Source organism: Typopeltis vanoorti, chromosome 12 (assembly GCF_054136105.1).
Source record: "Typopeltis vanoorti isolate ZY-2024b chromosome 12, IOZ_Tvanoo_1.0, whole genome shotgun sequence".
Lineage (NCBI taxonomy): Eukaryota > Metazoa > Arthropoda > Arachnida > Uropygi > Thelyphonidae > Typopeltis > Typopeltis vanoorti.
In genome coordinates, this window is record NC_143560.1 from 108,118,207 (window position 1) to 108,145,696 (window position 27,490).

A 27,490-nucleotide genomic window follows, 5' to 3' on the forward strand; every position below is an offset into this window, starting at 1 on the left:
TATATCTTGGTCTTCCTGTGGGTCGTTTTCCCTGCCAACCTGGCAGAGAACACTTGTTTTGCTAATCTTTCTTCACCCATTCTGTTTAAGTGACCATAACACCTGAGCTTAGCTCTGCTAACACCTTCCCGGATACTGACAATGTCAAGTTCTTTCCTAATATCCTCGTTTTTAATATGATATTGCCATTGATGCCATCTGTTCATGCCTCTAATCATTCTCAAGACTCTCTTATCTGCGGTCTCTAGTCTTTGGTCAAGTGAAATTCTGACCCAGCATTCAGATCAATAAGTTAAAACTGGTTTGAACACTGTCTTGTATATGGCTAATTTAGTGTTCCAACTAATTTCTCTCTTATTCCATATGAATTTATTCAATTGAATTCCTACCATACCAGCTTTGTTGATTCTGTTGTCTATTTCCATATTAAATTTACCATCTTCACTAAAAATCGTGCCTAAGTAGCTGAAATGTTTTACCTGTTCCACAGGTTACCTGTTCACAACACAGTTTACATTTTCAACGTATCTACCTATTTTCATTGTCTTTGTAATGCTGACCTTCATACCATATCTATTACAACAGTTATTCAATTTAGTCAGGGAATCTTGCAAACTTGTAGTGGATTTATTTAGAAGTATAACATCGTCCGCATAAAGCAAAGAGCTGACATTAACATTTCCAATTCTGATATCATATTTAATACCACTTTTGCTTATATAGTAGGAAGTCAGATCAATGTTACATATCAAACTATCTTCTACATTTTTGATGTAGCATCTCAGTGTTCATGGTGAAGGATCACTACATTTCCTTATTGTAAGTTTTTCCACTTGGTTATACTATAAATTAAAGATGCCTAGGAATTATATTCTTGGTTTAATACTTTATCCAAGTGTAAGCAAATAAAGTTTGCACCTAAAGTAATTTCAGGACTGGGCAACTCATATATAGAAGCTAATGACAGTAGCATAGCCAAGTGAAAAAACTTCCATAAACTTATCTCTAATCCAGAGAATTTAATAATAGAGTGCGAAACCCTTTGGCAACTCGTATAGATAAATATGACTTTTCCATTACTTCCACCTTGGTATCACCACCTCTGGGTCTGTCTCCCACTGATGAGACCTCAATAAAGGTCGAAACCGATCTGGGTAGTGGCCCTTCCCTTAATGCATAGCATTATACATGTCTGCAAGGAGATGTGCTTTGCATTATGGGAGATGCTAAGGCAAGTGATGAGAACTTATACCACCTTTACCACGAGTTGTTCCAGTCCTGAAAGTACTTCAGGTGCAAACTTTGTTTGCTAACACTTGGATAAAGGATTAAACCCAATATATAATTAGAAGCTAATGACTTCACATCGCTTGCCTTAGTATTCCATAATGCAAAGCACATATCCTTATGGATATGTATAATGCTAAACATCAACATTAGAGAAATTAAAGAGAGCATGTCTTCATCAAGGAATAATAGCACTCAGATGCTCAACTTTCTAGCAAACCTGTTAAGTACATTTTTTAAAGTCATTGATAAAGAAGCAAGCATGATACTCAAATGAAAGTGCTGAGTTCAGTCATTTATTAACTTTTTTTATTATACATAATATTTCAGATAATATTATGTATATATTATATACATTAATTATGCATATAAACTAAATATTATGAGAATATTTTCAATGAACTTGTTATTCACCAATTTTGAAACATCACATATGTGCAAAAATATTTATGTTTATGAGGTCTTTCTATTGATCAATGTATGCTTTTAACTGCTTGACATGACTTCTGTTTAATGAACACCATAAGTATGATAAACCCAACCTAATTAACTTTATCTGAAAGAATAATATTACCATACATTGGAGGAGATGCTCCCCAAGAAGGATGCATACATCTTTGCTGAAAGCTAAAATTACAAGTTATTACTGATATTTAGATAAATTACATCCACAGTGAATATTTGTTACTACATGTAAGGGTCACTACCTAGACTGGTTTTGACTTTTATTGAGGTCTCATCAGTGGGAGCCAGACCCATAAGTGATACCCAGGTTGAAGTAAAGCAGAGGTCATATTTCCATATACGAAGTAGCCAAAAGGTGTTGCACCTTATTATTAAAATACTCTGGATTAAAGATAGATACTGGAAGTTTTCTCCACTTGGTTATACTATAAATTAAAGATGCCAAGAATGATGTGAAGTTATTAACTTCTATATAGGAGTTGCCCAGTCCCGAAATTACTCTGGGTGCAAGCTTTGTTTGCTTGCACTTGGATAAAGAATTAAACCAAGAATATAATTTCTTAGCATCTTTAATTTATAGTATAATCAAGTGGAAAAATTTCCAATATCTATTTCAAATCCAGAGTATTTTAATAATGTGTGACAAGTTTCGGCTACTTGTATATGGAAATATGACCTCTACATTATTTCAACCTTGGTATCCTTTCTGGGTCTGGCTCTCACTGATGAGACCTCAATACAGGTCGAAACCAGCCTGGGTAGTGACCCTTCCCATAATGCATAGCATTATACATCTTCGTAAGGATATGTGCTTTACATTATGGGATACCAAGGTAAGTGATGTGAAGTCATTAGCTTCTATAGAGTTGCCCAGTCCTGAAATTACTTCAGCCACAAACTTTGTTTGCTTACACTTGGATAAATGATTAAACCAAGAATATAATTTCATGGCATCCCCATTTCTCTGTCCACTCTGTGTTCCTTCTCTCTCTCATTCTCTTCACTTGTGTCACTTACCTCTCCATTCACAAACGTGCCTTCCTCTTCCGCAATACCTTTCACTTTCTCAAGCTTTGCATTCATTTCAGCCATTCTCTCTCTCTTATTGCAACAGTTTCTCTAACTGACTCACACCAAAATCATTCAAATGTAGCCCATCTCTATACAGCTATATTTCCCCCTTCCCTCAAACCTATCCCACACATTCACAAAATGAACTCATTTTTCCTCGCACAACTCTGTTGGCATAATCATATTTATTTATTCGTATGATATAACGGCCGTGCAGTCCCTTTTATACAGCACCATCTGAATCCCCTCAAATTTTATCCGGGCTCAGGACCGGCATAGCTGACGAATCAGGCATATGACTGGTCTTAAGTATTCCTGACTGTAATCCGTGTGTTCATGGGGCTGGTTTGCATGCTTGCGGGAGGGAAAACCCCAGATAAACTGGGGAGAAAAACTCTGTTGTCCATACCCAAGACCAGCTAACTTGGCTATGTCCGAGCAAGATCCTTAAGCTCCTCACGTCAGCAATGAGAATCGAACCTGGGACACTCCTTTCCCAGGCATTTGGTTGCAAAGCACATAACCACTAGGCTAACTGCACAGACGGCATATCATAATCTTTGCTGACCATCTCAACTCATCATTTTACACCTGGGCAACACACTGGCTACCTTGCCTACCACACTGTTATCTTTCACTCTCCTTAGCAGTGTAGTAGGCAAGATAGCCAATGTTTTGCCCAGGCATATAATGATGAGTTGAGATGGTGAGCGAAGATTATGAATGGTTATGCCAACAGAGTTGTGTGAGGAGAAAGAGTTCATTTTGTGAATGTGTGGGATGAGTTTGAGGAGGGAGGGAGGGATAGAGCTTTATAAAAGAGATGGGCTACATTTGAATGATTTTGGTGTGAGCCAGAGAAATTGTTGCTATAAGAGAGAATGGCTGAAGTAAAGTCAAATCATTTGTGCCAACTACCACTACCGACTCTTTTGTTCGCATACTCCTCTTATCCAATGCTTCAACTCCCCTGCTTATTCTACTTCCTGGAAAACAGACCTTCTGCACCTTTTCACTCACCGCACCTCTTATTATTGAATCTCTGTATATTGCCACTCTCAAACCATTTGATATTTCTTTCAAGTCTTTCATCCCATTCTTCTTCATGTTCCCATACAAATCCATAATTCCCTTCAGTTCATTCCTTATATTTTTAATCTCTTGCTTCATCTTTACCAACTCCACTTTCATATCTTCAATTAGTTATTCAGTGCCACTTATGCAATCACATTTTCACTACCTTGTACATTGACTGCCTTACTGCTCACTGCCACTAACTTGCTACCTTACCAATCAACACTGCTAACTCATCGTCACTTTCACCCTCTATCTTACTATTACCATTCAGGCAAACAGCCATACTGACAATTCTGCTTACTCCTGTAGTTACAGCCACGATCTTTTATCTGCTACTGCTTACATTCAATGATATAAGTGAGTATGCTACACTTCTTACACACCCAAACTCTCTCATCTCTCCTATTAATCCTCTCCACATAAATATCTTCAATCTTCCCCCAAGCCTACATACTGCATTCAGGGCAGACAATTTTCCAAAAATCTATGCCACTTGCATTCGTCTTTCATGCCATCTTATGTTTCACAGCCATTTTACTTGCATTCAAAGCAGCAGCACACAAGAAACACAGAAATTTAATAAATACAGAATTTTATCTACATCAAACATCACCTACCGATCACAAATATCATAAAACAATATTTAAAAAACTAATTATCTAAAGATCGTCCAACTCCGCGTTGTTCCACTCAATGACAGGCTCACCCCGCCACCAAGAAGAACTTCTCAGCATTGGCTCTACCCAGTGGCATGCTCATCCAACCACCAAGCAGAGCCATAATCTCAGTGGTGGCCCCACTCAGAGACAGGCAAAAACCTATCCCCAAGCAGAACCTCATTTCTTAATTGTTGAAAACGAAGGAGAAGAGTGCCCATAAACTTTTAACAACCTCGAATGAATTTCTTTTGACATTAAAACCTTCTTTTACAAAGAATTTTATAACTGCACGATACTCAATTTTATCCATTTCAAGGTACACAGACAACACTTTTACTTCGGACAGCTATATAAAACAAACTACTTAATAGAATGACTTGCAATTTCACATGGATGCTTATGACAGATGTACCAACTCAGAAAAAAAATCTTGCTAATAGTGTTGCCATCTGCGGTCGAGGCCGAGAACTTTTCAGACCACCCTCGCAGATGACTAACTATATCCTATTCACTACTGACATCCTTACCCTCCAGTGTTTTATGTCACGGTACATGGCATAAATAAATAATATGGTAAATAAATAATAATAAAAATAATTAATAAGTAAAAATAGTTATATGTTTAATCCGGCATTAGTCAGGTGGTAGTGTCACAGTTATTTCTTTCTATATGTATGGGGTCTGTGACACCCCACCTTACTAACACTGGGTTAAACCCCTTCATAAATATGGATATCCTGTATATACATATAAATACATATTTAATCTCATCAGCAATCAGCAAAGAATTAAAGTTGTTTTTCTCAATTTTTCAGAAGAAAACTTTGTAACTTATGGGATGCGTGTCGATTTGTCAGAAGAATGGTTATCATAAACTGTCAATTTCTAAGCTCTTATTTAATCCACCTACACACATTATCAAAGAGAGTAATGATCTGAAAGTTTAAATCACTATTCTGTATAGTGATTTAAACTATACAGAATTAAACTATTCAGCTCTGTTTTTAACAAGTTGGCAAAAATCCTCAAGAAATAAGATTTGTAATTATTCACCCACATAATAAAGCTTTGATTACTGACTTCTTGTAGTAAACCAAAACAACTATTTGAAGTACCAAGGTGTGTACCGTCTTTGATGTGACAGTAAGTCCCATATTATGGAAAAACAAAGAAATCAATTAAGTTCATAGCAAAGAATATCACAGAGATACCTGCTACAATAGAACCAGTTGAAAGTTTATTTTTCACTTGGTTAGACTATAATAAATTTAGTTTAATCCTTTATCCAAGTGTGGGCAAACTAAGTTTGCGCCTGAAAGTATCTTCAGGACTGGGTTAAGGTGGTACAACACCAGGGCAACTCTTGGATAAAGGATTAAACTAAATTTATTATAGTCTAACCAAGTGAAAAATAAACTTTCAACATCTTTCTCTAAATCCAGAGTAAATTATTAAAAAAGGGTGGCACACCAATTGGCAATTCCTATAGGTAGAGAAGACCTGCTAATGCTTCTGCCTGATATCTCCATCTCCACTAGTGCCTGGCTCCCACTGAAGAGACCTCAATAAAGGTCGAAACTAGTCTGGGTAGTGGCCCTTCCCTTAATGCATAACATTAGACATATCCGCAAGGAGATGTGGTTTGCATTATATAGGAGATACTGAGATAGGAGTGTTGGTAGCTTGCTCCACCTTTGCAACGAGTTGCCCTGGTGTTGTACCACCTTAACCCAGTCCTGAAGATACATTCAGGCGCAAACTTTGTTTGCCCACACTTGGATAAAGGATTAAACTAAATTTTTTACAATAGAACCAGGGTAACAGCCTTATCCAGTCATGTTCTTAAAATTCTTATCCTGATGTCCACCAATCCACTACACACTCAGTAAAATGAAATAGATCTGAAATTACATATAAATGCTATGAGGAACTTAAAAGAAAAATCTTGGAATCAACAAAGTAGTAGCAAGACCATGTCCTTTTGCATTAGAACAACAGAGAGCTAGTCTGACAATTCATTCAAATATGAGAAATCTGTTCATAATTTAAAACTATGGTAAGACAAAATATATGGTTGGTTGCTACTATGGGGGTTCCAGGGATGATCTGAAAGACATACATCAACAAATTAGTATAATGAGCACAGGTCAACTGATTATTATGAGGGCTTCGACTATGGACATATAGATTAGAAGGACCTACTGAGAGATAATCACTTCACATAGCATGTGATGGAGTGGAATTGAGGTGCAAGAGTATTGGATCACTCAAGAATTGAGGTGCAAGAGTATTGGACTTGGTCATAGGATCAGAAGAACTGTCCGTAACTACAGTGGCTACGTTGCCTCTGATTGGGGAAACTAACCATGTGGTCTTAACTTGGGAGATTGTAAAAAATGAGGAATATTCTTTCAATAAGCGATATATGTGGAACTACAAAGTAGGTGATTATAACAAGCTTTGGAGGAAGCTCGAAGCTGTGCCATGGCATAAAACCTTGCAAGGGGAAGGATGTTAGTAGTGCATGTGAGATACTCAAGGGCATCTAGGAGAATGATGAACATTTTCAAAAAAAGAAAATGCCATGGAGGGTATATAAGGAGAAAAGTGACCAGTAAACTCATGAACAATACGAGGATCACTCAAGAAAGGTGACTAGTATGGTAAGGAAGGCAAAATCATATTACTAGAAGAAACTAGCTGAGCAGGCCAAAGGAAGACCCAAAGAGTTATTTCACTATAAGTGTGATTAATGCTATGACATGTGATAGAAACGTGTGGGAACAGAGATGGATAAACTGGAGATTCTTAGAATATTGCAGAATCTCAATGTAAATAGAGCTCTGGGATTAGATAGGATATCTGCTCACAATTTGCATTATGTGCAAGGGAACTAGCAATGCCTCTGACTAGACTTCAAGTCTCAGCTCTGGTTAGTTCCAGGGGAGTGGAAAGAGGGCAAAATTATTCCCTTTCATAAGGGAGGTTCCAGGACTGCGGTAGCGGGTTATAGACCAATCAGTATCTCAGCAGTGGGTTAAAGTACTTGAAAAATTGATCACAAAGAGAATTCAGGAATGTGTGGATGAGAATGTGATGCTCTACGGGGGGGCAGCATGACTTTGTGAAGGACCAGTTGTGCCTTAGTGGTTTGTTAGCTTTTTAAAATAGTTACAGCTGAGTTGGATAGAGGAAATGGCTACACGATGGTTCTGCTGGATTTTGCAAGGGCATTGGACAGAATACCACATGGAACTGTGTTTTGCAAATTAGAATAAATGCCGATGCATGTGACACTGGTTATGTGGATGGGAGAGTGGCTGCTGGACATATTGGAGGGTGGTGTGTGTGTGTGTGTGTGCAGGAGCGGAGTCCGGGTGATAGCTGGTGACTGGTTGTGTGCCGGAGGGTTCGGTGCTGGGACCACTGCTGTTTGGTTTGTGCATAGATGATATAGGAAATAGTCAGTTGTTTGCTGATGCAAAATTATATGTTTGTATGCAGGATTTAGGGGGTGGTGGTGGATGGGGAATTGGAGTTTAGAGGATATATTGCTAAGGTAGCTGATAAAATTGCTTGGCTATTGAAGAACACACTAACAAGTTGAAAAGGAAGTTATTCCTCTTTATAAGGTGTCCTGATACATCCATATCTGGATTATTGTACTGGGGTCTGGTCTCCTGGGTTTCTTGTGATGGGGACATGGTGGAGAGGGTTTGGAGCTGGGTGGCCATGATGTTGGGTGGTCTGTGGAATGTTCCCCGTGAGGATGGAGTGAGGGTGTGTACTAAATTGTGAGTTAGCCGATCTCATACGGAGGTAGCAGAGTTTTTTTCTCCCGGAAACTCGGGTTTTTCATCCCGCATACAAACAAATCGGTCCTTCAGAACACACGCAATTTACAGACAAAAAATATTAGTTGTGGTGGTGGTGGGCGGTAGATGGCGTTGATGGAGATGATTGGTAATAGAGGTTCGGTGTAGTGGTGGAGACAATTATATAGTAGGTGTTCTCCCACAATGAGTCTTTGGACTCTTTGAAGGTGTCGATGAAGTTGGTAGGGATTATTGCAAAACTGGTGCAAATAACTCATTGAATTAACTAGATGGTGAAGAAACATTGGCATGCTACAGAACTAAGGTGGTTATTATCTCTCGTTAGGCTTTAACATGGTCACCTATGGACTACTGTTCACAGATTTTGTCGCCTGAGTTTCTCGAGGAGAGATGTAATGGAGTAATGGAGAGTAGTGACCATGACAGTCTGTTCTGTGGAATACTACCTATGAGGATACTTTGAATGTTGTGGGTTTCGACCTTTATTGAGGTTTCTTCAGTGGGAGCCAGGCCCAGAAGTGGAGATACTAGGCAGAAGCAATGACAAGGTCATCTTTACCTATAGGAGTTGCCAAAAAGTGTGCCACTTTTTTATTAAATTACTCTGGATTTAGAGAAAGATGTTGAAAGTTTATTTTTCACTTGGTTAGACTATAATAAATTTGGTTTAATCCTTTATCGAAGTATGAGCAAACAAAGTTTGCGCCTGAAAATATCTTCAGGACTGGGGTAAGGTAGTACAACATCAAGCAACTTGTAGCAAAGGTGGACCACTGAAGAGACCTCAATAAAGGTCGAAACTAGTTTGGGTAGTGGCCCTTCCCTTAATGCATAACATTATACATATCCGCAAGGAGATGTGTTTTGCATTACGGGAGATACTGAGATAGGAGTGATGTTAGCTTGGTCCCCCTTTGCTACGAGTTGCCTGGTGTTGTACTACCTGAAGATATTTTCAGGTGCAAACTTTGTTTGTCACACTTGGGTAAAGATAGGTGTATAACCTTTTGTTATGTGAAACTGACAAAAAATATTGCATATCTGTATGACAATTCTCTATAAAGCAATATTCATGACAATGAATAAATTGAAGGAAGTGCATAACAGACAGTGAGAGCTAGAACAGATCTTCCTGAATGAATCATGCAGTTATGGGGGGGGGGAATCAGTTGATAACAATAATGCTGCTACTACTACTACTATATATTATATTACATCATTTAAATAATGATTTTGAAAATTTACCTCTAATGATGGCACAAATCTGTGATCCTTCTCAATAACTACAACTTTCTCAGCACCCCTTTCTAAAATCGGTCTTGTTAAATTGCCAGGTCCAGGTCCTACCTCGCATACATAATCACCACAGATCTTTCCAGCAGCTTTAACTATTTTATAGCAAATACGAGGGTCTAATAGAAAATTCTGTGACATATGACGTTGAGCTCTGACTCGATACATCCTTAATATATCACCAACTGATGGCAAAGGAGGTAACCTCATTTGATGAATATAAGCGAGCTGTAGAGCAGTTTCTGCTGCCTTTGCTCCCATTCTGGTCATTGATGTAACTATAGTATGCTTCTGACCTATGTAATGTTTTCAAAATAGGTGATATATAAATATTGAAAAAACTACTACAAACAAGTAATGATATTATTTATTAACAGGAAATATATATATATATATATATATATAAATAAAATATTTGTTAAAAAAACATTCTTCTCATTATAAAAGAATTTTGGAATAAATATGCCATGCTGAAATATCATATTAGCTTACGTGTATGTGTGTGTGAATGCTGGTGTGTAGAGTGGCCCATAAGTCACAAAAGGGTGTTAAATGTCAATAACTTTTTTTGATTACTCATTTTTTCGTTATATTTTTTTTCAGGTATTCTAAGGAACACTTGGGAAATTAATCATGGAAAAGGTCATAACCTGATAACAAACCAAAATCGTGAAATTTTATTCTGAAAATCAGCATTCGATTATTCTAATGCAAATTTTGCAAAGATCTGAAATTAATTGGCCATCACGTTCACCAGATCTGATGGCTCCTGACTTCTTCCTATGGGCTTATCTGAAGAAAAAGTTGTATGTGAACAAGCCCAAGACAATCCAGCAGGCTGAAGGAGAACATTCGTGCAGAAATTAGGTCACCGCAGCCAGAAACATTACAAGCAGTCATGTAACACGCTGTAGAAAGGTCCCTCTGCAAAGCCGAAAATGAAAAGCATTTACTTGATGTGGTTTTTCATAACTAACAGGAAAAACTTCCAGGTTCTGTATTTCAATATTAAAAAATAAATAAATAAAAGCTATTAAATATTTCAATCCCTTCATGACCTATGGGTCATTTTGTGTGTGTGTGTGGTATCGTGATATAAAGTCAAAATATTGAAAGTTTTTTCACTTGGTTATACTATTAAATAATAAAGTAACACATAAAAACCACAGTGATATCTTTAATTAGTAACAGGACAGATATTTCGTACTAAAATTAATAGTACATCTTCAGTGTCTGTAACAGTAATAGGAATAGAATACAGGCAAAACATTCGGTTGATCACCTATTAAAATACAATTGTTACCATGCACTAGCCGGAAACAATTGTATTTTAATAGAAATAATAGAAATAATAAATTTAATCAAAAACAAATTTAAAAAAAAAAAAAAACATTTTTTTTTTTTTTTTTTTACATAAGATAAAGGTCTCCCAGATCTTTGAGAGAGGCATACAGTCATTTCTATTTAAATTCGGTCGGTGTAAGATAGTTTCACAACTTTCTTTGAATAAGCGTTCATATTTGAATATGCATCTATGGAGGAGAATTGCTTTATCCCAATGGACACTATGAGTAGAGTCAATACTGTGCTGCGCCAGACCAGACTTCAGAGGTTTGTATAATCAATATAATATTGATGTTCTTTTATTTTTTTTCCCAAAGAATGGCCAGTTTGTTCAAAATAAGAGACTGCATTCGCAAGGTATTTGGTAAATGCCAGCCAAAGATAGAGAAGACAGTTTAACCTTTGTAGAAGGTAATAAAGAAGAAATTTTGTTGATAGGAATATATGTTGGTATCAACTGATACTTTTTTAGAATTCTACCTATAGGTTCTGAGATTCCTGGAATGTACGGAATAGGAACTATGCAGACTGTTGAAGAAACTATAGGTGTTGGAACATAAGAGTCAAGTATCTGTTGGATTTGATTGGAGTTGTAATCATTTGATTCCATTAACTTTTTAATGATGGAAAGTTCTTGTTGTAAGATTATTGGGGAAGAGAAAACTTTATGTGCTCTATGAATTAGACATTTAAGAATGCCAAATTTTTGAGACATGTGGTGCGTAGACTTTTTGTTAATGTATCTGCCAGTAAATGTGGGTTTTTCGAAAGACGCTTATAGATAAGGTACCAGAAGATGTTCTAGTAAGGAGGATGTCCAAAAATCATAAAGTACCAGAGTTTTTTCTTTTTCCACAGTGAATTGGATACGTGGGAGAAGGTTATTTATCCATTGCAGAAAATTGGAAAGTTCATCTTCAGTGTGTGGCCAAACAGCAAAAACATCATCGACGTAACGGTACCAAAGAGATGGTTGAGGATGAATGGATGAGAACATAGTATCTTCGAATTGTTTCAAATAGTAGTTTGCCATAGGTGGAGATAGAGGGCTACCCAAACATCGTATCAAAGATACTATGTTCTCATCCATTCATCCTCAACCATCTCTTTGGTACCATTACATCGATGATGTTTTTGCTGTTTGGCCACACACTGAAGATGAACTTTCCACTTTTCTACAACAAATAAATAACCTTCATCCATGCATCCAATTCACTATGGAAAAAGAAAACTGTGGTACTTTACCATTTTTGGACATGCTCCTTACTAGAACGTCTTCTGGTACCTTATCTACAAGCGTCTTTCAAAAAACACACATTTACTGGCAGATACATTCCCAAAAAGTCTGTGCACCACATGTCTCAAAAATTTGGCATTCTTAAATCTCTAATTCATAGAGCACATAAAGTTTGCTCTTCCCCAATAATCTTACAACAAGAACTTTCCATCATTAAAAAGTTAATGGAATCAAATGATTACAACTCCAATCAAATCCAACAGATAAACTGACTCTTATGTTCCAACACCTACAGCTTCTTCAACAGTCCGCAGAGTTCCTATTCCATACATTCCAGAATCTCAGAACCTATAGGTAGAATTCTAAAAAAGTATCAATTGATACCAACATATATTCCTATCAACAAAATTTCTTCTTTATTACCTTCTCCAAAGGATAAACCATCTTCTCTATTTTGGCTGGCGTTTACCAAATACCTTGCGAATGCGATGTCTCTTACTTTGGACAAACTGGCCATTCTTTGGAAAAAAGAATAAAAGAACATCAATATTATATTGATTATAACAAACCTCTGAAGTCTGGTCTGGCGCAGCACAGTATTGACTCTACTCATAGTGTCCATTGGGATAAAGCAATTCTCCTCCATAGATGCAGATTCAAATATGAACGCTTATTCAAAGAAAGTTGTGAAACTATCTCACGCCAACCGAATTTAAATAGAAATGATTGTATGTCTCTCTCAAAGATCAGGGAGACTTTATCTTATGTAAAAAAAAAAAAAAAACATTTATCTTAATAGATTAAATTTGTTATTTCTATTATTTCCTAGCATGTGGTAACAATTGTATTTTAATAGGTGATCCACTGAACGTTTTGCCTGTATTCCATTCCTATTACTGTTACAGACACTGAAGATGTACTATTAATTTTAGTACAAAATATCTGTCCTTTTACTAATTAAAGATATCACTGTGGTTTTTACATGTTACTTTATTATTTAATTACTATGCTACAGGTTCCACTAAAAAAATTGGTTATACTATAAATTAAAGATGCCAAGAAATTATATTCTTGGTTTCATCCTTTATCCAAGTGTAAGCAAATAAAGCTTGTGCTTGAAGTCACTTCACGACTGGGCTACTTGTATACAGAGGCTAATGACTTCACATTAATCGCCTTAGTATCCCATAATGCAATACACATATCCTTACAGACATGTATAATGCTATGCATTATGGGAATGGCCACTACCCAGATTGGCACTGACCTTTATTGATGTCTCATCAGTGGGAGCCAGCCCAGAGATGATACGAAGGTTGAAGTAATGCAGAAGTCATTTTTACCACATCGAGGTAATATACTTATATAAATCAAGTGGATATTAAATCCAGCATTATTATTTCAAAGCCGAATGTAGAAACTATGAAAGTTTTGTAAAGAAGTTGACTAGAAAGCTTACAGGAGTAAGCGTGAAGACATAGGCACCACCCAAGTCTATATTATTACTATTATGTTACACCTCCAGAGAGTCCAAAGACTCATCGAGAGAGGAAACCTACTCTACAACTCTGTCTACACCACTCAATCCACCAACCATAACTGACCGCAACTACACCAATGCTATCTACTGTCCACCACCACTAATATTTCCACAGACAATCACAACCATCCATGCCCACGGCAGGATTCAAACCCGCAGCCTTTTGTCTAGACACCAGATATGCTAACCAATCAGGCTGGCATCTATATTATTAATGTTATCTAAGACCACCAGGGAGTCAAGGACTCATCGAGGGAGGCTGTAAATTATCCAAACCAACTATTAAACCTTCCCTTAAATTCATTTACACTCACTACCGTAAGGGCAAATTATTCCTTTTATTGGTGAATCCAGAAATAATAATTATTATTATTATCGTGACACTGATTCGTGATAATGCTGGATTTAAAATCCACTTGATTTATAAAATTGTGCATCGCTGAAATTAAGCCTTTTGGTTCTTTATTTTAGTAATATACTCACTATTTTCACTCTTGACCTTCTCCATCAAACCTTTCATGTCCCCTCTCATACTGAACTTATTGCTGCTTAATCGTTATTTTTTTTTAATTCAAGACTCTCGAAGGTAAAAGTTTATTTTTGGTTATACAGATGCCAAATTATTATGTAATTTTTAAGAAATCGAAACATTTTGACAATTAACTGTACTATTTGGCTGAGCTCCTTTAATATATTAATGTATTCATTAAGGAATATAAATTGTTCTGCTATTATTCTGACTGTAGCTAATACTGGTAAATATTTGTACATATAATGTAGTATGTATGGCATTCCAGTTAAAATAAAATAATGATAGATTTTAAACAAACTTATTACTTTATCATACATTCAAGGCCATACAATGTCTACCGTGATCTTTGATCATTGTGAGATTCTCTACACCTCAAAGAGAATACCATTTTAAAATCTGTTACTCAAAAGATAATGAGATGTTGATTATATTTTTCTATAGCAGTTACTACATTATTAGAATTGCACTTGAGGAGGTGGTAGGCAGGGCTCAAAAAATATGAAAAATCCTACTCACCACACACAATAAACATACTTGTCCAAGACAACTCCCCCAACCATTTTTTAATGACATTTCCCAATAAGTTAATAAAATTTTCTTAAAAAGTGATTTCAGTGGTGGTGCTGCATCAGTGTTTTGACATTTCATTTGTGTGAGTACTATTCCAAGAAGGAGACCATAATTAATAAGATTACGAAAAACGGTAAAAACAATGATCATTGCTTGGAAATTTTTTTATTTAAATTAAAAATGAGAACACAGAGATCTTTATTACAGGAAATGATCCAGAGAAAGATAAAAGTGGCAGGACATGTACTGAGAGGTTCAGCAGGACAGAGGACACTAACAGTTTTAGAAGGAAAAATTATGGGAAAAGGATCAAGAGGTAAAAAACGTAGAACATGGTTTGAAGATATAAGATCATGGACTGGATCACATGTCTATACAGAAACTAAAAGGAAAGTCACCAACAGAGAGAACTGGAAGGACATGGTGCTGCACCCTATCTGACTGAGGAAGATACATGAAGACGAAGAAATTTAAAAGATTTGATTTTGTCCGGTCTACAGATGCTCACTAGCTGGCAAAATCTACTCACCACTGGTGAGCATATTTGTTGAGTTCTGGTGGTAAGAGATCTGGGGTGTGATGACAGATAAGGCTTCAGGGAAACAATGATATTTTTGAAGGTTACACAGAAGACTGCTACCATGTTAAAGTTGAATGCTGAAATAAGGCACTGATTTGACAGTATTTAGAATGCTGTATGCAGATCTGGATTCCTGCATATGACAAGGGTCCACAAACAAGTAACTGAGGAAGAGAGGGTGAGGCAGTGTGGTTTAAATAACTTAGAAAACAGGAGAAGAAAGACAAAAGCTGATGACTGAGACATATGGTGGAGATATAAGCTTTATCAGATAGATGTGTATACTGTACAAAGGAGTGGATGAACAAGAGAACACAAGATCATCCCTAGAGGCTGCATAAGGGTGTTCAGAGCAAGAGTGATAAAGAATTTTACATGAAAAGCGTTTAGTGAGTGCAGTGATTTGCTGATTTGCTACAGTAAGATGGCAAATAGTAAATGCACAAACACCGAGTTTTCCACCCCAAAGAGTAGGAGATATGATAGGCTGTACATAAAGACCCTCTCTGTGATGAATTCCAGGACACCTAGAAACACTGAAACAATTCAAAGTGAAACAATTAAAATACTATTTAATTTTTCCAATATTTCATCCCATTCACAAAAAGATCTTCAGGTAATACAATATAAGACTTTGTGTTTATGACATATACACAAAGAAAACACAAAACTAAATGAAACAAGTGGATGCAAGACTAGTGTCCCAACTAGGTTTGGTGCCCTTTGTGGGCACCTGCTGGTGGCCTAGGATGTAAACTGAAATTTAGCCTATTAGTGTTTCCCATATTTTGGGAAGTTTTATGCAACCATATTTATTCAGGTAGGTCAGGTTGAGTTTTGAAAGTAGCCACAAATTCTAAAAAAAAACACTCTTTCTCTTCTAAATTTACTGTGATGGATCTTGGTAGTCTTGATCATTTTTTTACGAAATGTATCTAAAGAATGGTCTGCGAGGCCTGATTGACCAGTCTTGACTACAGATGCATTTTTATGTTCTATGCAGATGGTGCCTGATCTTCCTGTTTGTCCATAGTAGGCCAACTTACAGGTAGAGGGAACTCTATGTACACTAGGAACTAAGAGAGGAGGGATTGTCATTTCAAGCACTACTTGAAACTAGCTAACCTTATGTGTGTGTGTGTATATGTTACAAGCCTCATATTATACTCCCTGAAGATGTTTCTGTGACTGGGATGAAATACTGAAAGAATTAAACAGTATTTTAAATAATTTCTCAGTGCTGTTTCACTTCATCCTGGTTGTTGTTTTTTTTATTTGGAAATTTTGACTCAAGTGAAACAAAATTAAAATTAAAGCTGTAATAATGAAAAGGCCATTTACAAAGTATCTTTTTCATTATTCAGTCTTCAATCCCCATTTCCTCCCTACAATTAATATTAATTTATCATGAGATACTTCATCAAATGACTTTACAAAATCTTATTGCCAATTTAATCAAATTGCTTCAGTTGAGTAAAAATTCGATTCTATTTTTTTAGAATAACATGTGAAGAAATGTTGCTCAAGTCTGTGAGCAACGACAACAAATAAGGCCCTACTCCCCCCCCCCTTCCCTCAAAAATAGGATTTATGTGGCTATCAACGGTATAACATGGGCATGCGAATAAAGCGTAAAAGATAAAACGTGAAATCAGTGAATTTCACCAGCATCATCATGTGTATTAACGGCAACACTAGCACAAAATTCGTCACTTTTCAATGAATAAACAATTAGTACTGCAATATAGTCAAAAAAAAAAATAATAATAATAATAATAGTCAACAAAAATACAGGGTTAGCAATTTCGCTACGATGCATGAGGAAGGGGAAGGCTAAAAATATATTATGCAAAAAATATTCTCATTGCTTTTTAAACTGGAAACCTATTTTTTATGTTTGCTTTTCTAATACTGTCTAATCTCGTGTTTATTTTTCAAAGACAGTCTGTGAACTTATGAATTTTCATGGAACAAATCTGTTGGACAACGAAACATAATTCTGAAACCCACTTTACGTATTTTTCCAAGGGCTGTCTGCTACTCACCTAGCCAAAATCACGTCCTTTATGACATCTCGACGTTATGAATTCTTTTAGACGATAGCTTAAATATCATGAATCTACAAACATGCATGTTGGAAACTCTCCCCAGTTCTCACTGCCTGCACTCAAACCTTCAACAAAATAGTATGTTTCCAAGCAGCTAACAGAGGGTGCTTACTTCCTCAAGACTAGATATACCAAAACTGAAACCAAAGTTCGCGAGCTTTACTCAAATATATTATTATTATTATTATTATTATTATTATTATTATTATTATTATTATTATTATTATTATTATTATTATTATTAATTGTTGTGGTTGTTGTTATTACCTTTAAACATCATACCAATCACTCTCCATGCAGCAAATTCTCTTCTCACTTCCTTGCTCACACAGATTCCAGGGATGACCTCTTATTCTCCACTGGTCACCAATCATTCCATCTATGAAAAGCTTCTTCAACGTTGATCTGATTAAAACCCAATAGGAAGTCATATGCCTCTACCATCTCACTCTTATCCGCTCAATCTCTCTTCGTGCTTAAAATCCCAGAGACCAGAAACCACTAGAAAACCAGGTGAGCAAATTTCTGCACACTAGTCCATATGTAACCTAATCGAGGCTTTATGCAATGTAACCATAATCTTATTACTTCTGCAAGTCAGTGTCTTCCGAATCATTGCGAGAGTGCATTAGACTGTCTTCACAATTTTGAGTGTCCTAAATTTTAGGCCTATATCCCCCATCATTTCCAGATCTCTTATTACCTGATCTCCTCCAAAATGTTCACACCAGTTGAGTCCTCTAAATCCCATCTTTGTTCTCTGGAATATAAAACCTTACACTTTGCATTATAAAGTAACTATATGGCTTACAAATGTCACCAAAATTATATAGAATTGTACTTAAAACTCCAATATATTTCAACCAACGTTACTTGAACTTCTTCAGGGAGACAGACTGTTAATTGCATTCAAAAGATAAATCACAATAATGAGTGATAAATCATGCTCAATATCAGCTAGTGCCTTGGTCTCAGCTGAAGTACATGATATTACAGTTTGTTCAAAGGAACAACTGTAAAACGTTGCATAGATGGAAAAAAAAAATTTTTTTTTTAATCTCATGAATGTTGGATGAAATATACAGTATTGGAGTCTTTAAATAAAATGCAACATAATTTTGCTACATATCCATAAAGTTATGTATAATGTCGAATGCAGATGCAACATTAAGAGTATTACTTCCACTTTGCAACACTGAGCTGATAATCATACTCTCATGTCCAATCACTCCATTAATTCAAGTTTTCTAGTCATGCTACAATATTTATTCTACCCCACATTTCTTCCCAACTTTGCATCAACTGCAAACAACTGAAGTCCCCATTCAAACTTTCCCCAAACAATTAACATAGATATAAGTCAAACGCCAATTTATCTAATCCAGGGAATTGAGGCACACCATTAATAACTTTTCTCTTCAGCGATATTACTTTCCCATACACAACGTCCTGATATCTCTCAGAGAGCATCTCCAATCCAACACACTAATCTATTATCCTACTCCAACCATTCCAATTTAACTATGAACTTATCATGTGGCAATCTATCAAAATACTTGAAAAATCAAAGTATATACACTGCTGGAAAAAAGTTAACCAACACCAGTGTGAGGAACAAACAGCCATAGCGCCTACCTCAATAAGATGTAGGTTCCCCTTTCACTATAATGACAATATGGCATACTTTTACTTTCCATAAGTACATGATAGCGATCAATGGGAATTTTAGACCATTCTTCCTGACACCCTGGATTATTGTCAGGCAGACGTCTCTAGCCCTCAGCCGATGCTCCAGTTCATCTGAGATATGTTCAGTACGGCTGAGATTAGGGCTCTGTTGAGGCCAGTCAAGTGTGGTGGCGTTCATGTTCACGAACCAAGCAGTTACAGCAAGACAATGCACCATGTCATAAGAGACAATGGTCAGTAATGTAGAAACGCTACAAAGTAAGAAGCATTGCATAGTCCAGAATGTAGATACTTCTTCGATCTGGCACTAGAAACAGAGGTCTGTGGCCAAACCAGGAAAAACAGGACCATACCAACACACTGCCACTTTCGAATTTCATTGTTAAGGTTACACACTCTGGTAAGAGATGTTCATCGGGCATCCTCCACACTCACCCGTCCATCTACTCAGTAGAGGGTGTACATGATTCATCTCTCCATAATACAGTTTTCCAAGCTTCCACGTCATACTGTACACGCGCCTTGCATAATTGATTCAGATAATGTGGGACTTGGATATTTGGTCCTGCCAAGGAAACCAATGATCTGAGCCACGGTTATGAATGATTTTGTGCAGATTCGTGTTCCAGTCGATTCCTGAAACCCCACATTCGACGTGTCGGCCGAAAATGACAGTTTTCACATATCATTCTTCGCAGCACCCTACGGTCACGTTCGGTGGATCGTCCACTGCGGGTAACCGTTGCAGTTGATTCCCTATTTTTGCATTTTAGTATGGTATTGGGCTATTCCAGATCAACAATCATTGATTGTTATGTGAGATAACCCAATTGGCTAAATATATAGGCCTGCAACATGGCATTCTATCACAACGCCTCTTTCAAAACCTGTCATTTCCCTTCTCACAGCTATTTCACCCGGACACAGTTGGAGTGACTTGAGAGAATCATATTCCACCAACTTATACCGGCTACAAACACGTGACTCGTAACATGGCACGATGTACCTTGCCCATTGAGTTCTTTCCAAGCACTGTTTATATTACTACGTATGTATACTTAGCACTTTGGAATGATGAATTTCTAGCGGCATATTATATTAGATCGGTTATGTTACATGAAACTGGTGAGGCTAGGGATCTTAGTTTAATGGTGGATAGGAATTTTAAGTTCAAAGGTCTTTTACCAAAAATTGCAAATAACAACTCTGGGTAGGGTTACCATATTCTAAAATGCCAAAATGCTGACACCCCATCGCCTGACCAACTCGTTCCGGACAAAAACATCTAACACACAAAAAAAATACAAAATACATATGTTGAAATCTTTACCTTTGTAAGCTTTTCATTAATTAGATGTAATGAGTATGCTTATTAGAACACACAAAAATATGAGATTTTAAGTGTCATCACAAGTCTTATGGAACAAGAGTAGGCCTACATGAAAAAGAATTAGACTTATCACATTATATACATTACTTTGCAACCCAGGCTGCCAATGAATATTTTTCACTAGACCTAATTTTCTTTAGCAGTTCTTTGTTTCGACACAAATAGTCAAACATATTTTTACATGTAAAATGTCTGTAATTAACTATAGCAAATCCTTTCACAGATTCTATGGTAAGTCTATTTCTTTCCTTGGTCCACTGAGCTTGTAATAATGAAAAGAGCTTTTCAACGCTGGCATTGTGACCTAGAATTGCAAACAGAAACTGAGCCATCTTTACAATTTCATTGTACTGTTCTTCACTCTTGCAGAATTCAATATAGTCACACCATTTTTTATGACTTGACACTTCTTTTCCATCATATAAAGCAACAAATCTCTCCAAGTTGGAAAATTGGTCAAAACATTTGCTGTCATCAACTTGCACACCTCGCTCCATCAAAAAGTGTATATATTCTTCTACACCTTTTCAGGAGAGTTCTTTAAGACCTAGCCACTTAAAACAGGAAAAACCATTAAACTTCTGCATCCACATTTTCAAATAGTCTAAACATCCTACATAGAATGTTTTCACATTACGCCAAAACTTCTTTTTACCCCAGATTTGAAGCCATCACTTTCCATTTTCTTCAACATATCCTTTGCTTTCAATAATATGAAATGTTCGTTTTTTCCTTTCCTGAAGAAGATCATGTAATGCAGATAGTATTGCCATTACATCAATAAGGGAATTGTCTTCTTTCTCTAGACTGCTAATACGTGAATGGAACACTCCAATTACAAACTGCAAATGCCATAGATAGATTTCACTGAAAGGATCTTCAAAATAGTTCTTTATTACAGCTGGTGGTCTATTTTGAGATAAAAAGAATGATTTAAAAGCTGGTACATTTGAATTAGTCTTTGAAGAGCAGGGTACATGGATAGCCTTTGAACTTTGAACTTAATTGGTTGATGGACTGAGTCCTTGACTCTTTATCCCTTCATCTGAATTTTAGATTGTGAGTGATGAGATTATTGTGGGTAATTTACCCGCTCATTTTGAGCACTGAGACTGTATCAATTTTCTCTTGCGATGGAGGATTTCGGTTTTTTATATTTGAAATGATCTGAGGGCTTATAGTCCGCTGCCTGTCGAACTAGCTGATTTGGGTGATTATCCGTGATTGTGAAGAATTTCTCCGCAATGCTTGTCATGTAGGTCTTAATATCTGGAAGATTGGCTTCTTGATGTAACTGGATGTTTCTGATGAACCATGGGGCATTAAATGCCATTCTTAGGCATTTATTCTGTATTATCTGAAGTCCGTTAATGTTGCTGTTAGTCGTGTGACCCCAGGTTGGAGAGGCGTAAGTTAGTTGCGGTCTGATTACCGACTTGAAAAGGAAGATTTTATTGCTTATGCTTAGAAAGCTGTTCCTATTCAAAAGTGGATATAGCTGTGCTATGGTATGACTTACCTTAGTGGCGACACTATCCATATATGACTCGAAGTTTAGACATCTATCAAGATAAACTCCCAGATATTTGGAATTGCGCCAAGGGATCATTTTACCAAACATTTGTATGCTTGTATTCGGTTCTGCTTTATGTCTGGTGAAAAGTACTGCAGAGCTTTTGTGTGGATTAATTGCGATACGCCACTTGGTGTGTACCAATCCTCCAATTCATTGACTGCTCTCTGCAGTTTGATTGTGGCCAGGTGTGGATGGAGGGATCTGGCTACAATAATTATTGTGTCATTGGCATAAAGAGCGGTGATAGCTGGGGACAGTTTGGGGAGATCTGCCATGTATATGGAGAAGAGTAGGGGAGATAGTAGAGAGCTTTGAGGGACTCCGGCCATGATTCTCCTCTCTGTGGATCTGATACCGTTGAGTTTTATTTTAAATTTTCTGTTATTTAGATATGATTTGATAAGTAGAACTAGTGGTAATCGAATACCAACTTCGTGTAGTTTAAAAATTAGTCCGTGATGCCACACTCTATAAAATGCCTGAGTGATGTCCAGGAAAACTGCGCCAGAGTGTTGGTGCCATTCATACCCTTGGGTTATATGTTCGATAACTCTGTAAATTTGTAGCGTTGTGGAGTGATATTTCCTAAAGCCGAATTGTTCATCTTGAATGACATGGTTGATATCTGTTGCCTCTTTAACCCGTATGAGAATAGTATGTTCAGCTATCTTACCTATGCATGAAAGAAGGCTGATTGGTCTGTAATTTTCAGGAAACTGTGTATTTTTTCCAGGTTTGGGAATTAGGAAAACGTCGGCAATTTTCCATCGCTCTGGGAAATAATTTAGTCGGAGGATGGCATTAATGATGGCTACCAGATGCATAACCCCTTTGGGGTATGTAACTTGAGTACCTTGTTTGTTATTCTATCTGGATCCGGAGCCTTTTTGTTATTTAGTTTTCTTAAAATCTCATATATTTCTGTTGGTGACACGGATTTGTTATTGGATTGGAGTGAGGCATTTTGAGTTAATTTCCGCACTTGGGTATGAATTTTACTCATGAAATTTATATCTGTATTAATTGGGGCTGCATTGTTTTTCTAAATTGTCAGATAATGCTTCATCTTTTTCCTCGTCGTTGTAGACAACATTAGATTAACCTTGGATTGGAAATGCAAAATGCTCTGAACGGAGTGATTTCATCATTTTCCATATTGATTGATCCTTTGTGATCAATCAATATGGAATTTTAATATTCCAGAGTTGGTCACGGTGGTCCTTTAAGGCGTATCGAACCTGGTTTGTTGCTCTATTAACTGCTTGTTTATCAGCTGGGTTCATTGTTTTCTGATATTGTCTTCTTAATCTGTTTTTCTCTTGGACAAGACGTTTTATATCCTCTGGGAGTTTATTTGATGGTGCATATTTGGTTATATTTGTTACGTGTGTTATAGCTGTCAGTACTTGTTTTTCAAGAGTTTTCACAAACTCTTGAAAAACATGTAGAAAAAGCTTTTTCTGCATCTTCGGCAGATTTTATATGCGGTATTGGACCAAGGTTTTCCTGGAAGGCTGAGGGAAGTTGTTTCCAATTTATAAATGTGGTGGTGTTTTCCGTTAAATCTTGTATGGTGCCTAGTTGTAATATGATGTGATAGGGCTATGATCAGAACGTAAGTCGTTGTTTGCTTGTATCTAATAGCTGTGTGCTATGTTTTTTAATATAACTATATCTACTACATCAGGACGTCCGGTTGCTCCGTAATGTGTGGGTTCAGTGGGTCCTATTACTGTTATATTTCTTGAAGTGGTTTAAGAGTTGAGTATTCTTCCGTTAATATTTGAGTTTCTGCTGTTCCAGACTGAATGTTTGGCATTACTATCTCCGGCTATAATCACTGCTCTGCCTGTATTTAGTATCACATCTAAGTCAAATTCGAGGAGTTTTTTATTTGGGGGGTTGTAGGCTGCATATATCGTAATGCTGCTTGTGCTTTCCATATGTATTTCTATTCCTGTAGTTTCCATGTGTTCTGTTTTTGGGGTTCGGCTATTGGATTAGGTTTAATGTTTCTTTTCACAAAGATGGCAGTGCCTCCACCTCTAGCAAAGCTTCTGTCTGTACGATAAGTGCTATAACCGTTGATTCTGATTTTGTCACTTGGAAGATGTGTTTCATTTATGAGGATGATGTCAGCTTGAGTTTCTGCTGCAAATTCCTGCAGCTCCTGTAATTTGATGGATAAACCATTTGCGTTCCATGAAACAATTTGTAACGATTTCGGTTTTCTTTTAGACTTATCCATTAAGAATTTCCATAAAGAGTGATTGTGTATGCCTTAAGATGATATCCTTGGCTTCTTGAGTTGGGTTGGTTTGTCGGAGTTCAGCAAGCATTTCACCTAAGTGGCTTGTTATGTTTAGTAGGATAGGTTTGCTGGTTTGCTATGATTGATTTGGTTTTGGATCTTTTTGGAAGGTTGATCTTGTAACTTCAGCATACGATCTTCCATCCGTTGTGGAGACTATGGTTTGATGGGAAGACGTATGTTCTTGAAGAGGTTTACTTGTTTTGAGTTGTATATTTTGGTTTTGGGGAAATGCTATACAGTCCCTATAGTTTGCAGGGTGTGGTCCTCCGCAGTTTGCACACTTTGCTAGAAGTGTGCGGGGTTTATGGCATTCATTTGATTCGTGTTTGCCACCACATTTAACGCAACGAAATTCAGCCTTGCAGCATCGTTGTGCGTGCCCAATCTTCTGGCATCTATGGCACTGGGTTGTAGTTGATTTATGTCTCAATGCCTCAACTTTTATGACTAGATCACAGATGGTTTGGAGATTGTATATATGTTTTTGGTCTTTGCTTATTTCCACCAGAATTAGGTGGAAATAAGCTCTCAGCATTCGGCTGACTTTAATTAGGCTAAATCCCTGAAATTGGAGGTCTGCAGTGAGGTCTTCTATTTGTAATGTTACTGAAACATTACAAATCGAAGATTCAATAACTCCCCTTAATACTACTTTTAAATTTGGCTCACTGTTGAGTGCAAAAGTGTGGTATGACAGGCTGTTGTTGTCTAGAAGGTTGGATATTTTTCTGTAGTCTGATGACGTTTTAGGCTGTATGCATATCCCTTCTTCTGTGTTTGTGGCTTTCATGAAGGTGATATCTGAAGATTTCAGTGCGGATGCAACGGACGACTAGTGCTCCTTGGCCCTTAGGATGACTGGGGGTATCCTTTCTTTAAGTTCATTATCTGGTTCTATCTCCGCGGTTTTGGGTGTATCTGCAGTAGAGGAGATTTTCCTTTTCTTTTTGACCGTTTGGAATTCTGTGTTGGTTTCCAAAAACTGCGGAGTATTATCTAGCGATGCAGCATCCTCTATATTCGTGGAGTGTCTTAATTCTGGTTCAGTAAACATACTTCCATCATTTAACTTATCCATCCTATCCTCCGTGACTGCTGTAGGCGGGAATGTATCTAACAGCTTTACTTTCCCTGGGCAGTTGTCGCTCAATAGTTTTCCTAATCTTAGAAATTCTCTGTAAACTTCTTCAAATATGCTTTCATTGAGGGGTTTTGACATGTCTGATAGGAGGTAATAACTCTGTTAGAATAAAGTTTGAGAAATGGGTCCAAGAGCCCAATGTAAATATCCCGTAGATCAAATCGATCTACCAGCATAGGTAGCAAACTTTTGCACTTTAAAGTTTTCTGAACAAAATTACTTACCGAATCTTAACCCAAACTCAAGACATTATTCTTCAAACTAAACGATATTACATTCACTAGGCTTTATACAACTCAGCTAATCCTAATCTTAACTCCTAATCGCGATAGCTACCTGGAATCAAAACTGAAATCGTCATATCGTAATCAACACACTTACAAGCGAGCCGCCATCTTTTTCTCCACATGGATAGCCATCGTGTTTTAATGTGATTTAAAAGTTGCTGGTATTCTATATCCACAAACTCACAGAACTCCTTGAGCGACTCCACACGGACTGTGTATATTGAAGAGTAATTGTATATTTTAACTATTGAAGTGTGTAGGTCAATGTCAATCAGGTCTGTACCATGTTGGATGCAATTATTAATGATGTATGCAGGGTATCCCACTCCGACCAATGATTGGTTAACCATCTTCTTCAAGTTTGCAAATGCATTATTGCCTTGACCTCTTGCAAGACCCCCCCCAAACATGGTATTGCAATTATCACCCCCAAAAGCAACACACTTATTTTGAAGTCCCAAATTGTTTAGTGTTTCACTGACATAAGTTGAAATAGTTTCTCCAGTTTCATTTGGTTTGCTCTCAACATTCACTTCTTTAATCTGTACACCTTTATTCTTGTAGTCAAAATATTGAATAAGGATAGAAAATACTTTCACATTACCATAGTTACTGGCATCTATTGAAACACCTATAAAGGGAATATCTGCCATGGATTTGATTTTAGTTTATATCGAATGGGGAGCAAGAACAGAATTTACAACGGCTTTTGTTTTTCTGCGACCACTCGACACTTTGGCTGCAATTTTTGAATTGCTGAAAATTCGTTTCAACAATCGAGGAGCACAGTCCATGGAATTGTAACTGTTGTGATGAGCAACGGTGTGATATGCAAGGGCTCTTTCAGCAGCACTTACATTGTCTTCCAATTCTGAATTTGGCTTGATAAAATAATCACTTAATTTTACTATTGAACTCTGTCCCCTAACACACTTCAAATGCTTTTCTGTTTTTTCATGTAGTTCCAAGTCTCTTATCCCATGCTGTGCGACCGAAACGTATGTACCAGGACTGCATACAATATATTCATCCTCCCATGGCTCACATCCAGGGCGAAAACATGGAAATTTTTCCCATATGATTATCATTGAAGGAGCACTTTCTTTTAGCTTTAGACATCCTCCAGATAATCTGAAATAAATATAAGTATGATGATATAAAATTATATCGTAATGTATATGTAGGCCTACATAACGGTTATGTCATAACCTAAAACGTGGTATATATTTTAATTCTAATATAATTTGATAATTTAATATCTTACTTACTTGGTAAGGTCATTAATACTAATTAAGAACGAACAAAACTAAGGATGAGTCTTAATTTCCACTTCAAACACCACCACAACCCCACTATGATAGCACTAAGCACCCAGTAACGCAATTAACGCGAGGCCAGCGTCAGCGAGAAAGAGCGAAAAGTTGAAAAAAAAAAAACTAGTGCGGATATCTAAAAGCACAATTCGATTCGATTATTGATTCAATTGTTCTATAA

General features: G+C 36.9%; 1 protein-coding gene across 1 annotated transcript in view; it reads right to left on the reverse strand.

Moving 5' to 3' along the window:
- Window positions 1-17,682, reverse strand: part of mtTFB1 (mitochondrial transcription factor B1) — a 114,057-nt gene extending 96,375 nt beyond the window's left edge. The window contains exons 1-2 of the mRNA XM_090401120.1: window positions 17,537-17,682; window positions 9,641-9,984 (exon numbers count right to left, since the gene is read on the reverse strand). Coding sequence (XP_090257246.1) covers window positions 9,641-9,958 — 318 coding nt within the window. The 5' untranslated portion in view covers window positions 9,959-9,984; window positions 17,537-17,682. The remainder of the gene's footprint in view (window positions 1-9,640; window positions 9,985-17,536) is intronic.
- Window positions 17,683-27,490: the final 9,808 nt, after the last annotated feature.